Genomic DNA, 26,923 nt, shown 5'->3' with positions numbered 1-26,923 from the left:
TGAAATGGAGATGATCCATTTGGTTGTTTTAAGAGGACATTTATGTCCAAATGAGAAATAGAGAGTCCAAAAATGATAAAATTACCCCCTAAAACCAACTAACTTGTTCCTCTCCATTTCATTTGAAATGAAGAGAATCTAAGTCCATTCTTTTGAGAAACGCTATTTTTCTTTTTCCTATTCAATTCACGTCAAATTCTATCCATTTAAAAAAAAAAGAAAAAAAATTTCATCAAATTCAATCTATTTTTTTTTAATCTATTTTTTTTTGTCAAATTTACCATTAAATCTATAGAACTTACGTATGGGTGTTGTAAGTAAATCTAATAGTAAATTTGAAAAAGAGTTGGATAAGTGATGAACAAAATAATTGAAAAAATAGCAGGTCTCTCTTCTTTTTATAACACAATTAATTAGCCATTATTTCCAATAATAGAGAGATAATTCACAATTTGCCTAAAAACTTTTCCTTACATCTTCGTAAGCTCACATATACAGACATTCAGAGGGAAACCATAGATTGATTTTCTGAATCTACATTAATGGCTGCACTTGGTTCTCTGAATTCCAACTCTCTTATTTTTTTATTTATTTTTTCCCTTTAGAATTGCACGCAAAAAGTGCATTTATATACCACCCAAAGAAGAAGAAGTCGAAGTCAATAACATAATATTAACTAAAGCACCATTAAAGGATTACAATCAAGAAGTTAAGAAGTTTCGATTCCCCAACTTTTTTTTCTGGACTACAGAAGAGAGCTATACAAGATTACAGTGCACATCATATATAACTTCTAGAGTCCATTAATAATGACTAATACAAAAGAAGATCAATCACCTCCCACTTGCCTCTTCCAGGAGTCTTCCACAATCAATTCATCGACTCCCCAGTCTTCATAACTGGAAAAAAATTCATGGAAACAATACAGAAAAGAACAAAAAAAGAAAAAAGAAGCATGTAATTAGACCCATGCCCAAAAGTAAAGGCAGCATCCACGGATAATCATCGAGCCACACTTGTCAAATATTTTTTTCTCTAACTTAAAACTGTAATTTTTAGCTTTAGCTAGAAACCAAATTTCCACTGAATCAAGAAAAAAAAAATGGAAACTTTGAATTGAGAACCTTACCTTCCATCAGGCAGGTAGCGGCGAATGGTGAAGGGTACCTTCCGCTCCCGAAGCTCCTTCATTGCAATCTGAAAAGGTTGGATAAATGAGATATTACTAACTGCTTTCAATAAAACAGAGAAACACAATTAATCAGCTAAAAGAATTATGGCATGAAAGATTTCACCATTCTTATCTACAAACATATTAGACTTCTCCTATTATGTTCATCACACACCATAGAATGGGAAACTCCACTTTCATCATCCTATAGCAGTGGAGCTATTCTAGACAGACATTGGTTTATCAAATAAGAATGGTGGAATACTATTAGATAATTTAGTTAAATGCAAAGTCCAATATGGATACCACTAGTTTGTTTCAAATCAAAAAGAGGACTTCATGGAACTATTCTAGACAGACATTGGCTTGAGGAATAAGAATAGTGGAATACTAGCAGATAATTTAGTAACCTGCAAAGTTTGATATGGATATGCTATTTTGTTTCAAATAAAACAGAGAACTTCTTGGACCTATTCTTGACAACAAGAAAAAGAAAAAAAGATACAGAACCAAAAGTTAGCCGATGAAAGCAACAATGTCAACATTATGCATATCAAGCCTTTACATGCAAAAGAGATGAGGTTCAATGTCTGAATGCAGCAAACCATGAGTTCAGCAATAATTATCGAGCCTAATAAAGGTCTGGTTGCATGAATATATAAGATGAAAGAACGAGATGAAGGATCTGCTATTAAAATTTAATCTAACAAAGCTTTTTCAGGAAAGTGCCATCAGATAGCTGTTAAATAATCTAACCTCGAGTGGGTCAGTTTCACCCTCCAACTCAACCATCACAGGCGCATTCATGCTGCTCACCAAGAAGGAAAATTATATCATATTATGGAATCAACCCAACTAGACAGCAAAATTTTAGACTGATAGGTTATGAAAAGAAAACCTGATCTGGAGAGCGCGGGTACCCAAGATTCTGGCACGCTCATACTTTGTCATATATTTTGAGGTTTTACGAGGGCGCTGTACCGGTTGCTGCTCTTCTTTCTCCTCAGTTTCAACGGGATCTCCAGCAACGTCTTCATTGTTATTATTCTCTACTTCTTCCTCAGCACCTTCCTGCCCATCATTCAGGCAATATGTTAATCAACTGTTTGAATGAAAAGAAAAGAAAAGAAAAAAAACCCAAAAAAATTCAGTTCATCATATTCTTCCAGGAAGCAAAAATGACTCCTTACTTCAATCTCAGGCTCCACTGGTTCATCCTCATATCTGCAGCCAAACATTTTGTTAATATTTGAATCTGATTTTTCCCTAAGCATAATACATATATATTGATTTCCCATCATTTTATCTTATTATTAGTGAGGATGATCATAGCTACAGGCAATTCTATGTATTGGTGCTGTAGTTGGGGTCTTTCAAGCATTGATAGAGAGAAAAAAGAGAGGCAGATATTCTATCCATTAAAATAGAAAATGAAAGGCATATTTTTCTTTCACATGGTTTTGCACAGGACTCATGCCTAAAGGCTGTCTAAATCATACTTGGATTTTAGAATTGGAGCGTTTAAATCATTTGAATCAGAGTTTTGATACTAAGCACACCTTTCAAAGCAGATTTTATGGATGTTAATGCATGACATTGTATCCATTTCAAATAATTATGCAGATGTTCATGTAATTAATTTCAGCTCAGAAAGAAGAAAAAAATGTAATTCATTTCCCATAGTCCTCTTTACCACACCCCATAAGCTAATGCTAGCCGTAGTACCTGTGATCCTTACTTGATATCAGCTTTGTAACGCAATGAGTGACCTTTCATACTTTCTATTCTCAGCAAGGTATTGGTGTTTCTCATGATAACTGGCATGCAAGAAGTCTTTCTAAAAAGATACAAATTCACTTCAAAGAGGCGTCTCAATGTGAGTATATATAATTCATATAATGGAATATTGCACCAAATTAAGATCCTGACGGATACTACCACTCGCTAGAAAGATCTCCTCCCCACAATGGTCGACAAATCACCTAGAGCTCATATACGCAAAGCAAAAGAGAGTTTGTGGACTAGATTAGGAATTGGGTTCACAAGCCTACAAGCAGGATGATTTCTGCTGCGGTTAATGGGGGGGACTGTTAGAAGGCTTCAAAGTCGGTAATACTACTTTCTCTCATCTTCTGTTTGCCGATGACACCTTGATTTTTTGCAATGCTATGCCCGCCCAATTATGTCATTTGCAGAGTGTGTTTTTACTGTTTGAAGTTGCCTCCGGTTTGAAGGTTAACTTGGCCAAGTCGGTTTTAATTCCGGTGGGGAATGTGGATCAAGTGGGAATGTCAGCCGATATCTTAGGGTGTGGGGTTGCCACTTTGCCAATGAAGTACCTTGGTCTTCCGTTGGGGGCTTCCTATAAGGCTAAGCATAGGGGTGTAAACGAGCCGAACTTGAGCATGCTTCCCTTGTTCGGGCTCGGCTTGTTTAAATTTTACTCGATCTCGAACTTGAGCCGAGCTCAAGGACGAGCCAAAAAATCGAGCTCGAGTTCATAATAAGTCGAGTTGAGTCGAACCAGCTCACAAGCTGGCTCTTATATTTAATTTAATTTTTTTTTTATAAATTTAAATTTCAAGTACTCTTAAACGGCTTAAGAAGCCAGTTTGCATATGAGCATTTGCTTAGTCTGGCTAACCGAGTATGAAGCCTGAATCAATACATCAAGGCACTTGGTTTCGAAAAGAAAGGATATGCATCTTTTTATAGATAAGCAAACTTGGGGAGTAATGTTTTCTTAGCAATGTAGGACAAGTTCACAGGTTGTATTCAGACTGCAGTGGGACAATGCCCCCTACAAAAAAATATTTTTTCAAAGTCTCACTCTCTCTCTATTTCCCTCACCAGTCGCAACGCATCTTCCACCCCAACTTTCATTTCCCACTCTCTCACTCTCGCTCACCAAATTTTTGTTAAAAAAATTATATACATATATTTGTTATATATGTGTGTGTGTCCGAGCCTGCTTCGTTTAATATTCCAGCCAGGATTTGTGTTCACCAAGTGCCTCATTTAATAATCGAGTTGAGCACAAGCCGATCCCGAGCTCGCTCGCGAGCAGCTTCACTCACGAACACCCTTAGCTAAGCATATTTGGGATGGCGTTATCGAGAAGTTCGAACATCGGTTGGACAGTTGGAAAATGTTGTATTTGTCAAGGGGTGGTAGGGTCACCCTTATCAAGAGTATCCTTGCTAATTTGCCCACATACTACTTGCCTCTCTTTCATATCCAGGTGAGTGTTGCTAAGCACATTGAGAAGTTATAGCGCAATTTTTTATGGGGTGGGATAGGTGGAGAGTTCAAGTACCACTTGATGAATTGGTCGAAGGTTTGCCCTCCAATTAATGAGGAAGGATTGGGTATCAGAAATTTAATGGTGTTCAACCACACTCTTTTAGGAAAATGGTTGTGGCGCTATGGGATTGAGAGAGATGCTTGGTGGAGAGTTGTGGTAGATTCGAAGTTTGGCAGCTTATGGGGCGGGTGGTGTTCTCTTGAGCTTGGAGGAGCTTTTGGGGTGGGGTTGTGAAAGAATATCAGGAAAGGGTGGGAGGCTCTCAAAGGCTTTACTAGACATGAGGTGGGGGATGGGACTACGATTAGCTTTTGGCATGATTTGTGGTGCAGAGATACGGTTCTTAAGGTAGCTTTTCCAGTTTTATTTGGTATTGTTTGTGCGAAGGATGCCTCAGTTGCGGCTAACATGGAGCTATTGGGTGGATCCAATCAGTGGAATGTGAGATTATCTAGAGAGGCACATGATTGGGAGTTAGAAGTCTTTGCCTCCTTTCTCTAGGTGTTGCATTCAGTCAAAGTGAGACGAGGGTGTGAAGATAGATTGTGGTGGATTTCCTCCAAAAGAGGTCTTTTCAAGGTCAAGTCCTTCTTTTACTCCTTGGCTTGTACTGAAGGTAGGCGCTTACCATGGAAGAGTGTGTGGCGGATGCAGGCTCCCCCGAGGGCGGTTTTTTTTGCGTCGTCGGCGGCTCTGGGTAAAATCCTGACCTTAGATAATCTCAGAAAGCGGCATGTCATTGTGATGAATAGATGTTGCATGTTTAAGAGAAGTGAGGAGATAGTGGACCATCTTCTTCTTTATTGTGAGGTAGCTTATGCTTTGTGGAGGGCCATCTTTAGTCGTTTTGGGATGTCTTGGGTTATGCCTAGACGTATTTTCAATTTGTTTGCCTGTTGGTGGTCTTCTGGAAGGCGGAGGGGCGCTACGGTCTAGAAGATGGTGCCTACTTGCCTTTTTTTGTGTTTATGGAGGGAAAGGAACAATAGGTGCTTTGAGGACTTGGAGAGGTCATCGAAGAACATTTTATCCTCTTGTTTTTATACATTGTATCTTTGGACTGTAGTGTTTGTGTCCCCATTGTCGATTAGTTATGATGATTTTCTTGTTCTCTTTTCCCTTTCTAGTTAGGTGATTCCTCTTGTATAATGGAACTTTGGGGTGCCTTATGCTTTTAATAAGACTGGTTATTACTTATCATAATAAAACCTACAAGCCAGGTCAACTGCAAGTAAAAAGTAACAAGCATAAGAGCATCAGGGCAAAGCCCACCTCATTAACATTCTTTATGCAAGAAGACTGCTTAAACTTCTACTGCGCGAGTGCGTCTGCAAGCTCTCAAATCCATGCTTCTTAATAAAAATTTTGTTCTCCACATTGTTCCCCTTACTTTTTTCATATGTTTCTAGTTCGAATTGAAAACAAAATGCTCAACAATTGGAGCCGCAAACAAGCTGAAGACAAGCGGAAATACAGAGAAAACATATATTCTATTCTTGAATAAATTCAATATCAACGTTGTAGCAGAAACATATAAATGAGATCAAGGGGTCAAACCCACTCCAAACTGCAACCAATTACAATAGAACTAATGAAACAAAAAAAGGCTTGCCACAGCGATATCCACGTTTTCAAGCACAAGGTACAGAGGTTGAAAGGGGGCTACATAAGATAATTATTGATGAAAATATTCAGTACCAGAGTAGGTTGCTCAATAAGTTCTTGAAGGATTCTTAGATGGGGTTTGATGTTCAAGAATAGAAACAGCTTAGAAAATATACAGAAAACTCAAAACAATACGAATTTTCAGCATATTTATACATATATACAGAGAGAGAGACATAACCCCATGTCCAAATCGTTGTAATCTTCGTCGGCCATTGTTGATTGCGGATTGGTGTCTGAAGCTTGAAGATGGCTGTTGCAGTTAGAAAGCTTGAAGATCGCTGTGTGAAGGTAGACGGGAGAATTAAAAAAACAATTTCGGAATAGAGGGATTAGGGTTTCGAAGTAAGTAACGCTAGCACCATGCCACGTCAGGCACTTATTTTTTTTTTGAGGGTTAGATACCTTTGACCATTTAATAACTTTATTTTTTTATCTAGTTTTGTACACGTTAGTACCTCTAAAAACTTGACACGTGTTTATATATATAATTAAAAATTAAAATGATTAAAAACATTAAAAAATTAAATTAAATTAATTAATTAATTTTTTCTTCTTTTTTTTGAAAAAGACAGCCACCCTATTTGGCAAAATGGGGTGGCCGAAACCACCCCCAAGACTCTTCCCGTTTGGCCTGGTTTCGGTCACCCTAGAATGCCAGTCTAGGGGTGACTGAATCATCCTCATGGCCCTTGGAGGTGGTTGAACCACCCCAATGGCCCTTTTGGGGTGGCCGCCACCCCCAACAGCCTTAGGGGTTGTTTCGGCCACCCCCATTTTGCAGCTTGGGGGCCAAATCGGCCACCCCTTAGGGCAAAATGGGGGTGGCTGGAAGCTACCTCTTTTCCAAATATATATATATATATATATATATATATATATATATATATATATATTTTAAATTTTAATTTAATTTTTTTTTTTAATTATGTATATGAACACGTGTCAAGGTTTTAGGGACAATGATGTGAATTTCCGTCAAATTTTAGACGGAGGTATCATCTCCATTTTTATCCATAACCGAGGTATCAACTGTGATACAAAACGAAATTGAGGAGGCAAAAAATAAAGTTGTTAAATCACATGGACAAAATAAGTATTTAACTTTTTTTTTTTTTTTTTTTAAATGACACCACGTCTTTCTTCCTAAACACCGCCCTTGCCAAATTCATTCTAGAAACCCTCCCCCAATTTCCGCCCCAAAAATTCCCTCTGCGATGAGAGGCTTCACCACCGCTGGAAAATCGGCTCGTTCTGCCCATGCCACAGCTGGACGATGCCACAGCCACAACCACTTTAATTTTTTTTTTATTTTTTATTTTTTAAGTTAATACGTTTGGCTTGTTATATTAATCATTTGAATAACGATACTCTTCGTACTTATTTATCATATACTATGTCTAGCATCAGCGATGTGGATATAAAAATTTTAGATGTCACCTCCATTACTAATATACTTTTCAAAACAAATTACAAATCACTTCTCAAAAAATAAACATTTCTCAAAATAGTTAATATTATATTTTTTTTTTGTAGGAAGGAAATAGATTCGCCGGACGGAATTGTCTCCTGGATCTAATCCCGCCTGGGGGCAATTATGGACAATTTTAGGCCTTTTTCTTTGTGGGTTTGGGCTTGGATCTTGGCGGTAGATTGATAGAGCTGAATCTAGAGGGCCTTCCAGTAATCTTCTATTCTCTTAATTACAGTAGTGGCCCAACAAGAATTTAAAACGGTGGGCTTTTCCAAGGCCCACTCCAATGCGTAATTTATTTTTCAAGTGTATGGGTTTTGATTACATGTATTTATAACAAATTAAAACAGTAAAGATCTTTTTAAAAAAAGTTGGGTGGTGTTGTGAAAAAAAGTGTTTTGTATTTTAAATGATTTGTTACTATTTTTTTTTTTTTCAAGTGTAATATTTTGTCTTAATATCTTCCAAATCGTTACTAAGGAGACCATTATCCTCTTCTATTGGAACTGTTTTACTTTGATTAAGAATTACACATCATAAACACACACACAAAAAAAAAAAAAAAAAAAAAAAGAAGAAGAAGAAGAAGAAGACAAAAGCCAGATAAAAAGAACTAGAACTAGAACAGCCGTATACAAAAGGCCTTTCACTTATTTATAATTCTTTTAATTTAGACTTATCAATGCTTTCTTTAATTTAAAATCTATCAATTTCCTTCTTAGTTAAAAAAAACGCAGGAACATGAGGCCAAGTAATATTGAAAATAAACTTATGGAGAGAAATGTTAGGTCTTCTTTTAATGTTCTCTTCGTCTTAAATTGATATTATTTTTTAGGGTTAAATGTCTTTTCAGTACCTGTGTGTTTTGCGCAAGAATCAAATAGCCACCTTGATTTTAAAAAATATCACAAATGGTACCTTTGGTAGGTAAATAAACTCACTTAGTACTTTCGTCATGATTCCGTTAGTTTTTTTAACAGAGCTCCACGGAACCCTTACAAGTGGACTAGTACCTGTGGTTTCAAGGCGACATGTGGCGTGATACCTATGTTTTTGGGTGCCACAAGAATATTTTTTTCTTTCTTCTTATTTATTTACTTTTTAATTATTGGTAAGTTGAGAGGGACGGGTGGCGATGGCATTGAGAGGAACAACGACGGCTTTGAGAGGGACGGCGACGGCATTGAGGGAGGAAGATGGGTAGTCGGTTTTTGGGTCTGCAAAAACCTAGGGGGTTGGAGAATGAAGAGAAAGAAACTAAAGGAGTGTTAGATATTTCGTGGTTTTTTTTTTTTTTTTTTTTTTTTTTATAGGTTTTTCCATGGTTTTTTTTTTTTGTTACATATTATTTTAATATTTTGGGTAAATGTATAATAAGTCCCTGAGTCAATCCGCCAAAATTTAAAAAATCCCTAAGCCTTTTTTTTTTTTTTTTTTGAAAATTTACTCACTGAATCAATTGAAATACCAATAAAATCCTTACCGTTAAAATTTTGTTACTGCTGTTAGATTTGTTGAAACAGTGCGTTTTACTAAAGGTCACATTAGTCGAATTTTTTGGTGCCAAAACGGTGAGTTTTAATGTTGTCTTCCCCAAATTGAACGGAAACCAGATATTCGACGGAACTGCAAATCAGTGGCTTCAAGCACTTCCTCCTTTATTTTTTCGTGGCTTCAAGCTCTTCCTTTTTCGCCAAAGCCCATTCCTCATTTCTTTTCTGCTTCTTCAAAACTGATTCTGGAACCACTGGTCCTCCCTTGACATTCTCTTCACCCATCTCTCTGTATCTAAAGGGACACAAAGCACCATGTTGGCTGGATTTTCTAGCAAGACACACTTCAAGGGCAGTAGATTAGACAAGGAAAACACAAGAGAATAAGAAGAACAACTTGCTGCAGAAATTCTGCAAAAAATGAGTAAAAGACAAGAGAAAAACAGGGGAAAAAAAGGGAAAAAACAAGGAGGGGAAGAGCTTTTTCTAAAGAGAGCTTCTAGCTCTTTTCCGGTTCTTTTTTTTTTTTTTTTCCTTCTTCTTACATTCTCATTTTTTCTGCAGCTACACCATACAAAAGACAAGAGAAACTTTTTACAAAAAGAGTTCTAGAACCACACACGTGGCTTCACAACACACACATATTTTCACCTACTATAAACTAGAGTTTAATAAACACAACCAAAGGTAAAAGTTGACAAGTCAAAGCACATTAATTTGTAACATTCTCACTTTTAATGTGCTGTTCTTGAACTCCTAGTGCTTCTCTGAATTGCTGGAATTTCTCCTTTGGCAATGCTTTGGTGAAAGTGTCTGCCACTTGCTCCTCTGACCTGCAAAACTTCAGCTCCACTTCACCGTCATCAATAGCTTCTCTAATGAAATGATGCTTGATTGCAATATGTCTGGTCCTGCTATGGTATACTGGATTCTTTGTCATTGCTATGGCTGATTTGTTGTCACAATGCAAGTGTACAACCTCTTCTTGCCTCTCACCAATATCTTCAAGTATTCTTCTTAACCAAATTGTTTGAGATGTGGTTAATGTTCCTGAAACATATTCAGCTTCTGCTGAAGATTGAGCAACTGATTATTGCTTCTTTGAGGACCAAGGAAACACCCCTCATCAACACAGCCACTCAAATCACTATCACAAAAGCCAAGCAACTTCACCATGGAATTTCTGCAATACCTTATTCCATAACTTGTGGTGCCTTGAATGTATCTAAGCACCCTTTTTGCTGCTGCCAAATGAAAATGGCTTGGAGAATGCGTGAACCTTGTTAGCAAACTTACTGCAAACATAACATCAGGCCTTGTAGCAGTGAGATATAGCAAGTTTCCAACCAAACTTCTATAGAGAGTAGCATCCACCTTTTTTCCGCCATCTTCCTTCTTTAATTTTTCATTTAATCCAAGTGGTGTAGCCATTGGTTTGCAACCAACCATTCTGAATTTTCTCATAATTTTTTCAGCATACATTCTTTGTGAAATGAACACCTCTTATTTGTCTCGATAAACTTCAATACCAAGAAAGTGATGTAGTAGCCCCATATCACTCATCTCATACTTGTTCACCATATCTTTCTTGAATTCTTCAATCATTTTAGTATTGCTCCGGTTAATATCAAATCATCAACATATAATGCAACAATAAGCAAATCAACATTACCTTGATGCTTTTCATACAAGGTTGGCTCACTCTTGCTCCTTTTGAAACCACTTTCATTGAAGTAATTGTCAATATGGCTATACCATGCTCTAGGAGCTTGTTTTAGCCCATACAAAGGTTTTCTTAGCTTATACACTTTCTCTTCTTCACCTTGAATGATAAATCCTTGACGTTGTTCAACATACACCTCTTCTTTCAACTCTCAATTCAAGAAGGCTGATTTGACATCAAGTTGGTACAACAACCAACCATTTTGAGCTGCTAAAGAAATTAAAGCTTTCACTGTATCCAAGTGAGCTACTGGGCAAAAGTTTCATGAAAATCAACTTCGAGTTGCTGTGAGTATCCTTTTGCAACTAGCCTTGCTTTGTTTCTTTGAACCGACCCATCTACATTATACTTCACTTTGTAAATCCATTTCACACCAATGATTTCTTTGTCTTGAGGCCTATCAACCAACTTTCATGTTATGTTTTTTTTCAATAACTTCAATTTCATCTTCCATAGCTTTTCTCCAACTCTCTTCTGTCATTGCTTCTTCAAAGTTTTCAGGTTCAACAATACAAAAATTACACCTTGCATAAATATCATCCAAATTCCTCAGTCTCATTGGGCTTGAGCTTGGAGAAGTTGAGCTTGAGCTTGGAGATGATGGTGAGCTTGGTGATGAAGTTGAACTTGATGATGGGTGAGTGCTATCATCATTTTTTGCACTTCCTTGGGCTGGACTTTGCTATAAAACAGTCACCGGAACCAATTGTTCTTCAATTTGGACTTGCTTCCAATTCCATTTAGCTTTCTCATCAAATAAGACATCTCGGCTGATGATTACTTTGTTGGTTTTCAAGTTGTACAGCCTATAGCCCTTTGAAATTGAGCTATAGCCAACAAATATACACTTCTCACTTGTCTCATCCAGCTTGTATCTTTTCTCCTTTGGAATTTGAGCATAGCAAATACAACCAAATACTTTGAGATGCTTGATTGATGGCTTTCTTTCATTCCAAGCTTCAAATGGTGTTTTATCCCACACGGCCTTGGTTGGACACCTATTCATCAAATAAATAGCTGTGTATACAGCTTCAGCCCAAAATGCTTTTGGTAAGTTTTTTTCATGCAACATAGACTTAGCCATCTCCATGACAATTTGATTCTTCCTCTCGGATACCCCATTTTGTTGTGGAGTATAAGAGACTGTCAATTGCATCTCCACACCTTCATCTTCACAAAATTTATGGAATTGATTTGAGGTATATTCTTTCCCTCTATCACTTCTCAAGACTTTAATAAAACAACCACTTTGCTTTTCAACAAGACATTTAAACCTTTTAAAGATATTAAACACTTCAGATTTTTGTCTCATGAAATAAACCCAAGTCATGGGACTATAATCATCAATAAAGAAAATGAAATACCTGTTTTGAGAATGAGGAGGAGTTTGCATAGGCCCATAAACGTCAGTATGCACCAACTCTAGCATCTTCTTAGCCCTCCATGCTACTCTTTTGGAAAATGGTTGTCGATGATGCTTCCCAAGAGCACAACCTTCACAAACTTCATTCTTTTCATTAATAACAGGAAGCCCTTGCACCATATTTCTCTGATGTAGTAGCTTGAGAGTCTGAAAATTCAGATGATCAAATCTTTTATGCCACAACCATGATTCATCAATTACACTAGATTTTAAAGCCATGTCTTTTGCATATTTGAAAGTGAGTGGAAAGCTTCTATTTGGAGTTATTTTAACTTCAGCCACAACCAACTTCTCTCTTCCATCATCACAAACTATACAAGTACAACTTTCAAAATGAAGAGCATAATCGTGCTCCATAAGTTGTCCAATGCTAAGCAAGTTTTGATCAAGCTCTGGAACAAATAAAACTTCACGAATTTTCTTTAGCCCTCTCTTGGTTTCAACTCCAACATTGCCTTTCCCTTTAACATCTACCACAACACCATTTCCAATCTACACTTTTGAATGGAATGAAGTGTCTATGTCAAGGAAAATTTCCTTCTCCGGTGTCATGTGATTGCTACAACCACTATCTAAGAACCATGTATCAGTTTTCTTCTCGGAAACATGTTGACATGCATAGAACAAGTTCCCTTGATTTTCTTTGTCCTCGGTGAAATTAGCTTGTTGATTGTTTTTCAAGAATCTACAATCCTTTTGCAAGTGGCCAAACTTTTTGCAATTAAAATATTAAGGCTTTCCTTTGAACTAACAATCTTTTTCAATATGACTACTCTTCTTGCAAATATTACATCTTTGTGAAGAGCCTTCCACACTTGGTTTTCTTTCATAGCTACCTCTACCTCTTCCTCTTGCTCTAAAACTTCTACCTCCTCTAGTTGAGTCCCCTTCACCTTGTTCATGACTTAATGCTCTCTTTTCAGAATTTTTGGAATTAACAGTGAGCTTAGATTGAAATGCATTCTTTATTGACTTTTCGGAGTGTCAAACTAACTTTTGCTCATGAGATTTCAATGAACCCAACAACTCTTGGACACCTAAACTAGAGAGGTCTTTTGTTTTTTCAATTACAGCCACCATAGGATCAAATTTTTCATGTAAGCTTATCAATATTGTTTCCACAATTCTACGATCATTCATATCTTCACCATAAGCTTTCATTTGATTTACTAACTCCAAAAATCTAGTGGAATAATCTTTCACACTTTCATTTTCTTTCATTCTCATATTTTCAAAATCTCTTCTAAGAGTTTGGAGTTTGATGGCTCTTACCTTTTTATCTCATTGAAATTCTTCTTGGAGAATATCCCAAGCCTCCTTAGCTCTTGTTGCTCCCATAATTCTTGGAAAAATAGTTTATGAAATTCCCCTTTGAATCATCCCAAGAGCTCCAGCATCCTTACTTTTGTTCTCCTTCAATTCATTCTTTTGAGCTTCAGTCAATGTTGATGTAGATTCAGGTATTTCATATCCTGATTCTACCATCTCCCATAAATCTATGGAGACAAACAAGGTCTTCATCTTTATAGACCAGAAATCATAATTTTCACCAGAGAAAATCGGCACCTAGACATTGCTCCAATTCATGCTTGTGCTGGCCATGGATTCTCCTTCAACTTATCCTCTTATTTCTCTTCAAATTTCCACCCAAAGCTCTTCTTAGAACCAAGCTCTGATACCAAATTCTGTTGGCTGGATTTTCTAGCAAGACACACTCCAATGGCAGTAGATTAAACAAGGGAAACACAAGAGAATAAGAAGAACAACTTGCTAAGGAAATTCTGCAGAAAATGAGTAAAAGGCAAGAGAAAAATAGGGGAAAAAAAGGGGAAAAAACAAGGAGAGAAAGGGTATATTCTAAAGAGGGCTTCTAGCTCTTTTCCGGTTCTGTTTTTTTTTTTTTTTTTTTTTTTCTTCTTCTTACATTCTTATTTTTCTTCAGCTACACCATACAAAAGACAAGAGAAGCCTTTTACAAAAAGAGTTATAGAACCACACACATGGCTTCACAACATACATTTTCATCTACTACAAACTAGAGTTTAATAAACACAACCAAAGGTAAAAGTTGACAAGTCGAAGCACATTAATTTGTAACACACCAAAAATTTAATGAGCTAAACACCCAAGAATTTTAAGTCAATAACAAAAAACCTAGTACTAGCACTCAGATATTAATTACAACCTAATTGTTTTGCTAGCAAATTCTACACCATAATTTTCTTGCAAAATTTATTTCACTTCTATGTCTCCCATCTAATTTCTTGAAAAAATTCCCATGAAAGCAAAATGGGTATACAGATAAATTGCCAAACAAAGACATATCAGGCCTCATCTTACAATTAAAGCCAGAAGCAGGCAGGAACATATACAGGAAATATTTTCCATGAAATTATTTTCCAGAGAAAAAAACAAGCACTACTTTCTACAAAATACTGCAAAAACAATCCAAGGATCGGTCTCATTTCAGTCTTGAACAACAAACCGAGAAAACTAAACCTATCTGGATGTCATAAGTATCATAAATGACTTAAAATAAAGGCAATCTCATACATCTACTGTGTCATGAATCTTTTTTATTTGACTCTTCGAAGATATAGTGTGGATTGAATTTGGTTTAGCGATCCACGTTGTCAACACAATGTAGAGTTTTCTAAATTTATAATACATGTTTACAATTGGATGTTGTTGGGACCCATAGATTAATTTTAAAAATTCAGTTATGTTATTTTGACCATAATAATGTTTTATATATTCCACAATTTTTAGAAATTTAGTTTCTATTTTAGTTTATTAAATCAAGTTTGAACATTATTGAAATTTTTGGGGTGGAATATTGAATGGAAGGTCTATTTAAAATTGAATGGAAGGTCTATTTGAAATTTTTGCTGACATAAAGCAGAATCTTGTGAATTAAAAAATCCTCTATGTTATGGCAATGGAGATCGGAATATATCTCTATGAAGAATAAAAGGTCAATAAATGATAGAGTTTTTAAAACTCTTGAAATTTACTATCTTTTGTATTTATGTGGACTGCATTAAGGAAAAGCAGACCAACTATACCACTAAAGGTGCCAACAAAAGGGTTTTTGAGATTCTTGAGATCACGAACAAGTGTAGACCTTTTCCAGACTTCTTGCCTAAATGATTAGAGATACCCTATCTGTTTCGGTAATAACCATATAAGGTTTATGTATCTCTATCTTTTAAATCATAAAGTTGGGGCATTAAATGCTTTCAGTACCTATAAGGTATAAGTAAAGAAACAAAACAAAAGGAAGTCAAGATCGTAAGATCTGAAAGAGGTAGAAAATATTATGGTAGGTACACGAAAAGGGGGGATATGAAAGCCATGAAAACCGCTGTGTATACATTTAACTGGGTTCCATTCAGGGTTGTCCCTAAGAAACCTAAATTAAGGAATTAATGGAACCAAGTTCAAATTGTTGACACATATGGGGTTGTCTTGCTAAAGTGAGGATTTATAATCCACACCTCAGGAAATTAGATTCAAGGACAACTAGCGGATTTATATATGCTATGCAGTAAACTCTAAGGAGTTTAGTTTTTACTATCCTTCATTCAATCCTAAAATTGTTGGGTTTACAAATGCAAAATTTCTAGAGGATGCTGAATCTAGTGGGAGTGCTTATCCTCGAAGGATTGAATTAGAAGAAGCACGAGAGTTGACTGAAGCCCCTTCACATGAAGGTTGTTTGATTGTGCTTAGGGAAAATCAAATTGATTATCTTGAACCACAATCTCTTTCAGAACAACCAACTCATGATGAACAAGTTCAGAATGAACCTACTAAGACTTTGCCAAATGTAAAGGAAGTAAGATTAAGAAGATCCTCTAGAATAAGGTGACCAACAATTCCTAGTGATTATGTTGTATACTTCAAGGAGTCTGATTTTTATGTCAGACCTAAGGATGATCCATAAAATTGTTTTCACAAAGTCATGAGTGTAGATAACTTCAGATTGTGTTTCAATGCCATGAAGGATGAGATGAAATCCTTGGCTAAAATTCAAGTCTGTGATTTTGTTGACTTACCAAAGGGAAATGTAGCCATAGGCTGTAGATGGGTTTACAAAACCTAAATGGATGTTTTCGGGTAATGTTGAACGATATAAAGCTAGACTTGTGGCCAATGATCTTACTAAAAAAGAAGACATTGATTATGATGGTATGAATAGCTCATTTTGATTTAGAGCTATATCAAAAGGATGTGAAAAACAATTTTACTGAATGAGGATCTTAAGGAGGGGGTGTACATAAGACAACTTAAAGGTTTGGAAAAAATATAAAATGGCCCCCCAAACTACCAGTCATTTTTAATTTAGCCCCATAATATTCAAAATGTAATAAAGTAACCTCCCAAACTACCAACTAGTTGTAATTTGGCTACTCCGTTAGTCATTACCATCAAAATGGATCGAAAATTCAAAACGACGTTGTTTTGTTGAGATTAAGTTACTTAAATGCCCTTTTTGAAAAAAAAAAAATCAATTTAAAAAAAAAGCTCACAAAATGTTGTCGTGTTGCTTTAAAAATCCCTTTTGGCGAAGAGGGAAGAGGGAAAGGAGCAGGGGATTCGCGAGTAATGCCAGGGACCGCGGAAGTTTTTGGGAAAAATCTGGAGTTATCCCAGACAACCCACGAGCTCCTCCCTTCCGATCGACGAGCCGGGCCACCAAAAGAGTTAAGCTTTTTTTCTCTATTCTTTTCATTTGTTGATTTTAATTCCCTCTGGCAACTGATTTTCGATTTTAATTCCCTCTGGTAACTGACTTTCTATTTGGTTATTGTTTGGCATTTGGATTTCTAATTGTTGTTTTATTTTTGGATGAGCAGTTTCGGCTAAGGGATTTTTTATTGGAATGCTGACAATGGGGTGCCCACCTTCCACATGTTTCTGGAGACTACCAAGATGACGAAGACCATGGAGAGTGGTTTTTGTACACTGGGAGGTTTGTTTTTAGGTTACTGCTTGATTGAATGGTTTTGGCTTTTGAAGCAATAGTCTGCATGTGTTTTTTAGATTGTGGGTATGATTTCTAAACCTCAATCTTGTCCCATTTGATGTTTTTGAAGAGATTTAAATCCTAGGGTTTAGAAGTTGGGTTTGCAATTGAAAATTCGAAATTTCTTGTTTTTCTTTGTTATTTCTCTTATTTACTGTTGTTGTTGAGTTGCAAACTTTGTTTGCTTTGTATCTAGGCTTAATTTTCGAAAGCTAATGAACTCTTCTCTTGCCTAAATTGCTATGCACTCCTTGTGTTCGGCAAAATGCCTAACCGACATTTTTGAGCTATGTTTTTCAAAGAAAGGTTGCCCTTTCTTTCTTCTTGTCATTTTTTCCTTTTAATTCTTCTGCTTATAAACCCACATTTTTTCCTTATTCTCTTTGCTTATAAACCCACATTTGAGAATGTTTGACATCCATGTATTTCTTTTTTCTTTATACCTCTTATCTGGGTTTTAAGAGGTTATGTGATGTGGTTTTATGGGTTTTTTTTTAGGTTCTTTTCTTGTAACTTGACCAAGTGATTTTTGTTAAGAAAAAAAAATTCTTGGGTTTGATTTTAGAGGGTAGATTGTGAATTTAGAATAATTTGATTTTAGTAATATTGTTAATATTTGATTTTATGGCTTAACAAAATTCTTCTTCAATTTTATTAAGCTATTTTCCTTGTTATTAACAAAATTCTCCTTGTTTTCCATACAGGAAATGCTTTTGGCAGGTTTTGTGTAGGAAATACTTTTGGCAAGCACTTGCTGCATTTGTTGCATTGACTGGACTGGGTTTCTTACTAAGGAGAGGAAGAAGTGAATATGTATTTGTAGTTTAGATCATCGTAATGTAACCCATGAAGAGATGTTTAACCTAGACTTCCAATGTAGAATTATTGTGTAAATATCAGTTGGCTCAAGTTGAACCAAGTGTTCTGTTTAGATTTTTCCTGTTTCTTCTCTTTTTCAAGCCAAGTATCCATATTGTTAACTTGGCATATTAGGTGGTTATTGACATAAAATAAACATTGTTTATGAATATAGAAATCAAATCTTATTGTCAAATTGGTTGTGTTGTTTTACTTGAATAAGGAATAGGCTCTTTTTCATTTCAAATGAAATGGAAATATTTCCTTCTCCATGGAAATAATCCTTCTCCATATACTTATCAAAAAAAAAAAAAATTCCTTCTCCATATATGTACACACATTTTGCCAATACAAGTATAATCACATCTACACTATTATTTCAAAAAGACTATCAACAACAGATGTGTTCCAACCAAATAACTTACTACATTACCAACTACATGCTTCTATAATGAAGCTTACTACATTACCAACTAGTATGTATCTCCATGATTGGATACAATAGCATAAAAAAGTGCTAAAAACATTACATCAGAAAAATTATATGAACAAAAAGAAAAAAAAAAAAAATACAGCACAAGGCACTTCAAAAACAGCAACTCAATACGTTAAAATGTAGACGTTCCTTTGATCTTTGACTAAGTAATCACTTTGGTTCACATTTCAAGGTCATCTTCAATTTGAGCAAGTTTAGCTTCATCCATCCTGAGGCAAACAAGAAACAAGAATCAGCTTCATCTTTGGTTACTTAATAGAATACACAAACAAGAATCATAACTTACTGAAAACATAACACCCATAAGAATTTCATAAGAATGTTGTATGACATTCTAAATGGCATTTGTTGCATACTATATTGAGGCTTAAAAGTTTAGATACATGCAGATCATTTTCGTAACGAATGTTAATCAGCAAGACCAATGAAATTAGTATCAAAACATCTCAAAAAAAAAAAAAAAAAAAAACCACAGTTTAAGAGAATAAGGCATTATCAATTTTAAAACTTCATGTAGGCAACTCATCAAACACAAGGTATGCATCTAAAATTGAGCATGTTATAACCAAAGATACTCATGCTAAAAATTCACACAAACACATCCTAAACACCATAGGTATTTAGCAAGACCATTTTAGAACAGGAAACAGAGAACTTCTTTGGGTGTTTTTTCGGGTCTCGGGTGTACGGCATTGTGTGGGTTGGGAGCGCCGGTGCGCTCGGTGCCTATGGTGGGCAAAGACGGAGGCCCTAAAATTCTTACTCATATTCGAAATCAAACAAAACAACCACTAATCATAGATAAACAAACAAATCAAAACAAAAACCAAAGCCAACCCATTTAGGCAAGTAAATCAGAAATAATGAAAAATCTAATCTTTATATGTAAACAAGTATACATACTTGTCCAAGCCGGTGCCATGGTGGGTGGGCGTCGCCGATTATTTCAGTAGCAAATATGTTTGGGTTCTAGAGGGCGAGGGGGAGAGAGAGGAGCATTTGAGGAGAGAAGCATTGGATGGTGGGCAGCGGCACTGTTGGTCGTTGTCCTATGGTGACGTCTCCGATCTGGCTTCCGGCGTGGGTGGGGGAGAGAAATGCGTTAATGGTTTTGGGGGAGAAATTGTTTCCTAAGGGCTGAAGGGGAGAGAGGGTTGAAGGGAGAGAGAGAGAGAGAGGGAGACAACGTTTTTTGGGCTTTTTTTATTGATTTTTTTTTTCAAAAAGGGCATTTTAGTAACTTAACCTCAACAAAACGACGTTGTTTTGAATTTTTCATCCATTTTGAAGGTAATGACTAACGGAGTGGCCAAATTGCAGCTGGTTAGTAGTTTATGGGGCTACTTTATTACATTTTGAACATTAAGGAGCTAAATTGAAAATGACTGGTAGTTTGGGGGGCCATTTTATATTTTTTCCTAAAGGTTTTATTGATAATAGTCAGAAAGCTTGCAAATTAAGGATGTCTATTAATGGGCTAAGATAGGCCTCTCATTAGTGGTATATAATATTTTACAAGGTTATTGCCTCATATGGTTTTATTGAGAACCTTGTTAATCATTATATATACATTAAGGTTAGTGGGAGTAAAGTTACTTTTCTTTTAGTCCTATGTATAGATAATATTTTGCTTGCAAGCAACAATTTAGGTTTGCTACATAAAGTCCCTCTCACTAAACTTTGAAAATGAAGTATTTGGCTGAAACCTCTTATGTAATTGACATAGAGATTCACAGGCACAAAAATTAAAGAATATTAAGACTGTCTCTAAAGACCTACATTGAAAAGTTTTGGGAGAGATTCAGAGTGAAGAACTATGAATTTTCAGTAGCATTTATTATTAAAGGGAATAAATTTAGTATAAATCAATGTCCCAAAATGTATTGGAACTAAAGCAGATGAAATATATTCCATATGTATACACAGGTCTACATTAGACCTGACATTGAAATAGCAGTCGGACTATTGGGTCAATGGAGAGCTGCAAATATGGTATTGTAGAAGATGCAAGGAACCAAGAACTACAGCTTAACCTAAAGATACGCTTACCATTTGGTAGTGTTTATTCATGTTTGATTTTTGCTAAATGTGTAGATAGTAGAGAATCAACTTCAGTATATATATATTTTCTTATTGTTGAAAGGCTATATACTGAAGATGCAGTATGTAGACTACAGTTGCTAAGTCTACCGTGAAAGCAAAAGTCATTACATGCTGTGAATTTGTTACACATGCATTATGTTGAGACATTTTTGTTAAAGGTTTCAAGATTGTCGATTTTATAGTTAGACCCATAAAGATCTTCTGAGTTAATTCTACGACAGTTATCTTTTCTAAAAATAAATTGAGTAGAAGCAGAAGTATGTATATTGACATAAAGTATCACTATGAAAGAGAACATTAAGTGGCATGAAGTGTCTATTGAGCATATAAGTACTGAATTAATGATTGCGGATCCCATGACTAAAAGTTTACCGATAAAGAAAGTATAATAAAGTCATGTGGAATATATAAGACTCATTAATTCATTTGTGCTTAGTTTCTCTTTAATTGGTTTATGGACATAAAGTTATTGTTTTTTGTGCACATATATTATTCTTATCCGTGGGGATAAAATAAAGTTGGACTTGAATGGCTTATATGAAGTCCATTCATAAAGTACATTATCCATAAAGTACTCATTTAGGAAGGTATTACACATTGTGATACATGGAAGGGACGGCTTATCATATAAAGGTTTTACCGCCATGATTCGTATGTAGTATTCCTTGAGTGAGTAGGAGGATTCCATGAATGGTTGGAATAATGAAAGTAATGGTCATATTATAGAACCGAATACCATAATGAATTCATGTGTCATAAGGGCCAAATGGGAGAATGTAAGAAATTTCATTTAAGGTATGTCCCTTATGTCACATAATGTAATTATAAAGTATATACAATTACGGTGTTTAGAGATTTATTCCAATTAAAGATTATTCTGTGAAATCAAATATTTTGAATTAAATTATTGATTTGATTCTTGTGGAAACAAATATTCGAATTCATTATTGATTTTATTTTATGGAATCAAATAATATGAATTGATTATTGATTTGATTTTTATTTCTTGAATGACGGAATAAATAAGGTAACAGTTATGATTAAGGGTCTCTGACCTACCTATAAATAAGGCCTATGTATTCCATCTATTGACACTCACTGGTAGGCATAAGTGAGAAGAACATTTCTCTATAGTTCTATTTTCTGGAGTCTCTGATTGCTGCAAAGGGCTTTTCTTCACTTCGCTTGAGCAAGTGATGGCCATAAGTATTTATATAATTAATTATTCCGCTATAAATTGTATATTGTTAATTAGCATTTAATTATATATATACCTCTGGCCAATTGCTTTGCTCAAGCGAAGTGAAGAAGACCTAGAAATATAGAGAAAGGTTCCTCTGACCTATGCCTACCAGTGAGTGCCAATAATGGAATACATAAGCCTTATTTATAGGTAGGTCAGGGACCCTCAATCATAATTGTTACCTTATTTATTCCTCCCATCAAGGAATAAAAATCAAATCAATAATCAATTCAGATTATTTGATTCCACAAAATAAAATCAATAATGAATTCGAATATTTATTTCCACAAGAATCAAATCAATAATTTAATTCAAAATATTTGATTTCACAGAATAATCTTTAATTGGAATAAATCATTAAACACCGTAATTATATATACTTTATAATCACATTATATATATATATATATATATATATATATATATATATATATATATATATATATATATATGTGACATAATGGACATACCTTAAATGAAATTTCTTACAGTCTCCAACTAGCCCTTATAACACGTAAGTTCCTTACAGTGTTCGGTTCTATGATATGACTATTACTTTATTTATTCCAACTATTCATGGAATCCTCCCACTCACTGAAGGAATACTACACACGAATCATGGCGGTAAAACCTTTATATGATAAGTCGTTCATTCCATGTATCACAATGTGTAATACCTCCCTAAATGAGTATTTTATGGATAATGTACTTTATGAATGGACTTCATGTAAGCCATTCAGCTCCAACTTTATTTTATCCCCACGGATAAGAATAATATATGGGCTCAAAAAACAATAACTTTATGTCCATAGACCAATTAAAGAGAAACAAGTATCTTAATTGCCATAATACTTTGTTGGCACCTTGTTCTCATTTATTAACTATTCTCATGTCTTAGTCTCTCATCTTCTTGAACACACATGATTAGAAGTTCCTTTATTGATCAGTTATCCTTATGTGCACCACAATATATTTGAAAAAATACCATATTTAGATGAGAGAATTAAAAATAAAATTGACCAAAATGACTCAGAAACTCAACCTTTAGGGACTTTAAAATGAGTTGTTATGTCCTTCATTTCCATAATGTGCTTAGGCACATTTTAAAACTGTAAAATGTTTTGCTTTAAAGCTTTTCTATTAGGGTGCTGGCCAAGCCTTTTTGGAACTCATTAAATGTTCCTCAACGACCTTTCTTTCGTCCTAAAATATTAGGGAATAAAACTCTAATGCTTTTGTTGATATGAGATTTCATGAATATTGAAACTTAAGCGATTTAAATCACTACAATCGTTCATGTTTAATAATCTCATGTGGCGTACTTGATTCTGTGGGAGAAGGTGATTCGTCCACACGAAATGCCAATTCAGTCTCCAAACACCCCAAAGTGAAAAGCACATTTTCTTTTCAGTCAGGAAAGATTACCACTATGAATTATTGGAACATAAAATATTAATAATTAAAGCAGTAGGAATACATACATGTGGGCAAAGGTTATATCACGCATGAAATTTACTCTATTAATACGACTAATAAATGTAGCATTAATAAATATAATTTTCCGTACCTGTGGGCTTAAGAAAAATTTTATTTTCAACGTTAAATTTACTATCTTATTCTAATTAATTCGTAAAAATAAAAATGTCTTTGTGGGGATTAGCAATTAAATTTATGAATCAATTACAACATGATGTTAATTTCCTTATGAAGTTCACGTATATAATCTTGGTGCAATTATCGGGATGCTGTGGCTCTCCCAAAATTATTATGATAATAACGACTTAATTAATATCTAATAATTGTATAGATGCCTGAAGTTCACATATACAATCTTGATGTAATTATCAATATAAAATTGGGATACTGTGGCTCTCCCAAAATTATTATGATAATCATGACTTCATTAACATCTAATAACTGTATAGATGCCAAAACAAAGTTCCCAAGAATAAAAGACCAAACCAACATGAAAGTGGGTAAACAATATTTTTTTAAAGTACAACCAGATTGTTCTGAGGTAAGTGAGGGGGCACACAATAGCACACTTAAATCCCATGACTTTTCCTTGCCAAAACTTTCCTAGACATTACAATTTTGGATAGTACCATAAACGTTCACCAACATATATGGCTTAGTTAATTATTCTCAGGTCTAGGCATCAAACAATTTATATTTAAATAATATAAATAAAAGGAATAGATTTAATCTTAAGTCCATGCATTAAAGAAATAATAATTTCAATGCTAAACAATTTAAATAATAAGATATATTCAATTGCTATATGAAAGCATATGAAAATGCATGGTCTAATAGTCTAAAAGAGTGTCTTAGGCCCTTTTACCTTGGGCTCACCTTGAGAGCCCAAGCTCTAAACCCACATGAGCCCTAACCGCTTTTCCCCCCACCTTTTTTTTTTTTTTTTTTTAATAGGATGGGTTATCGGGTCGGACTTCCTTATTGGGTCAGCCTTTAGTTTCTGTATTGGGTTGGCCCAATCGGGTTAGCCCACTTAATAAACAAATTTTATTATTTATTTTTTTAACAGAATTGGGCTTGGGTTAAAATAAACCCATACCCAGTGGCCCAAAACACTAGGCCCGGTTCCCATATGGGTTTGAAAACCGTACCCGAATCTTAAAACCCTAACCCGAAAAATAATCCCAAACCCTAGCCGCCGCCCCGCTCATTTTCCTCATGGGCCGGCCACACAGTGCCGGTGCCCAACAGCTAGACGGTCGTGGTGAATGGAAAGAAGGCGGCGTCAGACCACAGGCAGCCCTATGCTGTCCCCTACCAGCGGCCGTGATGGGCCCCCGCTTGCTTCATGCGGCAGTTGTGCAAGGCCGCCGCACAGCGGCCCTAGACAATGCCGACCGGTATGAAGCCATGGCGTCGTCCAGCCCAGCGGCAGCTCTACCGCTGCCTTGAGTCACAGGCGGCCCGCATAGGCCTGCTGCTCAATTTATGCAGCCAACGCCACTGCCACCTTAGGGAAGGAAACTGGTGCTCACCGGTGGCTTTAGTGCTGGTGTGTGGTGGCTAGATTTTCGGCTAAAAGTAGGCAGACCCTTTCGGGTCTTACGATAATTTGGTCCAAGGGTTCTCCAAGGTCAAAGACTATAGGTGTTGGTTTAGTCCAAAAAAGAGAACAGTGCATACAATATCAATTCAGAAATAAAACACTCAACAGTGTTAAAGTTGCATGCCTTACTCCAATCGTATTATTAACGATAGAAATATAAAACGAAAGTTACTAAACAATGTTCACGAACTGAGCACAATAAACCACATAACTTAATGCTAAGCAAATATAGAACAGTGATGGCTTTGATACCACATTTAAGAATTATATATATAATTATATACTAATTAATAATATAAAATTAACAGCGAAATAATTAATTATATAAATATTTCTGGCTTAATTGAAGTTGAAGTGAAGAAGACCCCCTTTGCAGCAATTAGAGACTCTAGAAAATAGAAATATAGAGAAATATTCTTCTGACCTATGCCTACCAGTGAGTGTCAATAGATAGAATACACATATCTTATTTATAGGTAAGTCAGACATTCTCAATCAGAACTGTTATCTTATTTATTCATCCCATCAAGGAATAAAAATCAAATCAATAATCAATTCAGATTATTTGATTCTACAAAATAAAATCAATAATGAATTCAAATATTTGTTTTCACAAGAATCAAATCAATAAATTAATTCAAAATATTTGATTTCACAAAATAATCTTTAATTGAAATAAATCACTGAACACCGTAATTATATATACTTTATAATCACATTATATATATGTGACATAGAGACATACCTTAAATGGACATTCTTACATAGAACACATATAATACAATTTTAAAGATTAAAAATAATTCAATTAGGTCGACTGTATATAATAATTCAATTAAGGTATACATGCAGTTGTGATTATGGTTATTGCCTCTTAATCACAACCTAAGACAATTTTTAGTGTTTTAGGCATTATTTAAACCTCTTTTTAGGACATATTTTAGACTGTTTTACGCATGTGTTAGTGTTTTAGAAAAGAGTGATTGCCTAGCCTCCTTGCTTCTAGATAGTTTTTGGCTCCTGGTTAGTGTTTTTTTCATCTATTCTAATGGTCAAACCTAATAGAGTAGCATTTTTGCAATAAAATGATGGTTTGATGTATTTTTAAGAACAATTTTTTTTTTTTTTTTTTTTTTTTTTAAAAAAACTGATAGTTTAGACTTTAGAGGGATTAAGCGTATTTAACCCAAACTAATAATAATAAAATATCATCATAGTGATCATAATCGAAAATAATGGCCATTATCTCAAATAATGGCAATATCTCATCTGTTTTAGCTCTCACAAAGTCGTATTAGATTCGCAACAATTAATTGATTAATTGCTAGTAATTCGGGCTCTCCGACCACCTACCGGAATAGCTGGATCATTTACTTTAATTTGGACAAACAATTATTGTGAATCCAAACCTCACAAAATTAGAGTTCTTTTTCAAATGAGAAGCACCGACTGAATTTCACTAATATTATTGAATTTAAGAGTGAGGCAATATTAATTTTATTGACTTTCGGGGTCATCGGCCTTGTCCTTTTTTTGCTAATTGTAGCGAATAGAATTGAAAACAAAGGATTATGGCTATAATCGAGTCGAGCTGAGTATTAAATGTTCAAATTCGGTTCATTTAATTTTTTTTAAACACGAGCCAAGATCGAGCTTATTACTGAACTAGATAATTTGTTCAAGCTCTCTTCATTTATTTTTTAGTCGAGCTCAAATTTGTTCATGGACTACCCAATTAGTTTAATTATTTCATGTCTTCAAGAGGTAGCTCAATCGGTTAGGACTACACTTAATGAAGTGGAGGTCACAAGTTCGAATTCTTCTCCCCCTCTTGTGCGGACATGTCAAAAAAAAAAAAA

At 35.1% G+C, this 26,923-nt stretch overlaps 1 protein-coding gene across 1 annotated transcript; it reads right to left on the bottom strand.

Annotated features, from left to right (window-relative positions):
- Nucleotides 1-648: 648 nt before the first annotated feature.
- LOC132161775 (DNA-directed RNA polymerases II, IV and V subunit 6A) lies at nucleotides 649-6,505 on the bottom strand. The gene is made up of 6 exons (XM_059571958.2): nucleotides 6,322-6,505; nucleotides 2,362-2,395; nucleotides 2,070-2,242; nucleotides 1,928-1,979; nucleotides 1,130-1,197; nucleotides 649-899 (listed from the first exon to the last, which is right to left on the bottom strand). Exons 1-6 carry the CDS (start codon nucleotides 6,354-6,356, stop codon nucleotides 830-832), a joined length of 432 nt encoding a protein of 143 aa, XP_059427941.1. The 5' UTR covers nucleotides 6,357-6,505; the 3' UTR covers nucleotides 649-829.
- Between the last annotated feature and the right edge of the window lie 20,418 nt (nucleotides 6,506-26,923).

This window comes from Corylus avellana, chromosome 10 (genome assembly GCF_965113065.1).
Source record: "Corylus avellana chromosome 10, dhCorAvel1.hap1.2, whole genome shotgun sequence".
Taxonomy (NCBI): domain Eukaryota; kingdom Viridiplantae; phylum Streptophyta; class Magnoliopsida; order Fagales; family Betulaceae; genus Corylus; species Corylus avellana.
Note: the sequence above shows the minus strand (reverse complement) of the source record. Positions and strands in the feature narration are given on the sequence as shown.

Excerpts from the sequence above, each read along its gene's own strand:
- LOC132161775 (XM_059571958.2), bottom strand. The coding sequence starts at position 6,356 with ATGGCCGACGAAGATTACAACGATTTGGACATGGG. Across the intron at positions 2,396-6,321 it reads TACAACGATTTGGACATGGG|ATATGAGGATGAACCAGTGG; the intron begins GTTATGTCTCTC and ends GTTTGGCTGCAG. Across the intron at positions 1,198-1,927 it reads GTGAAACTGACCCACTCGAG|ATTGCAATGAAGGAGCTTCG; the intron begins GTTAGATTATTT and ends CAACCTTTTCAG.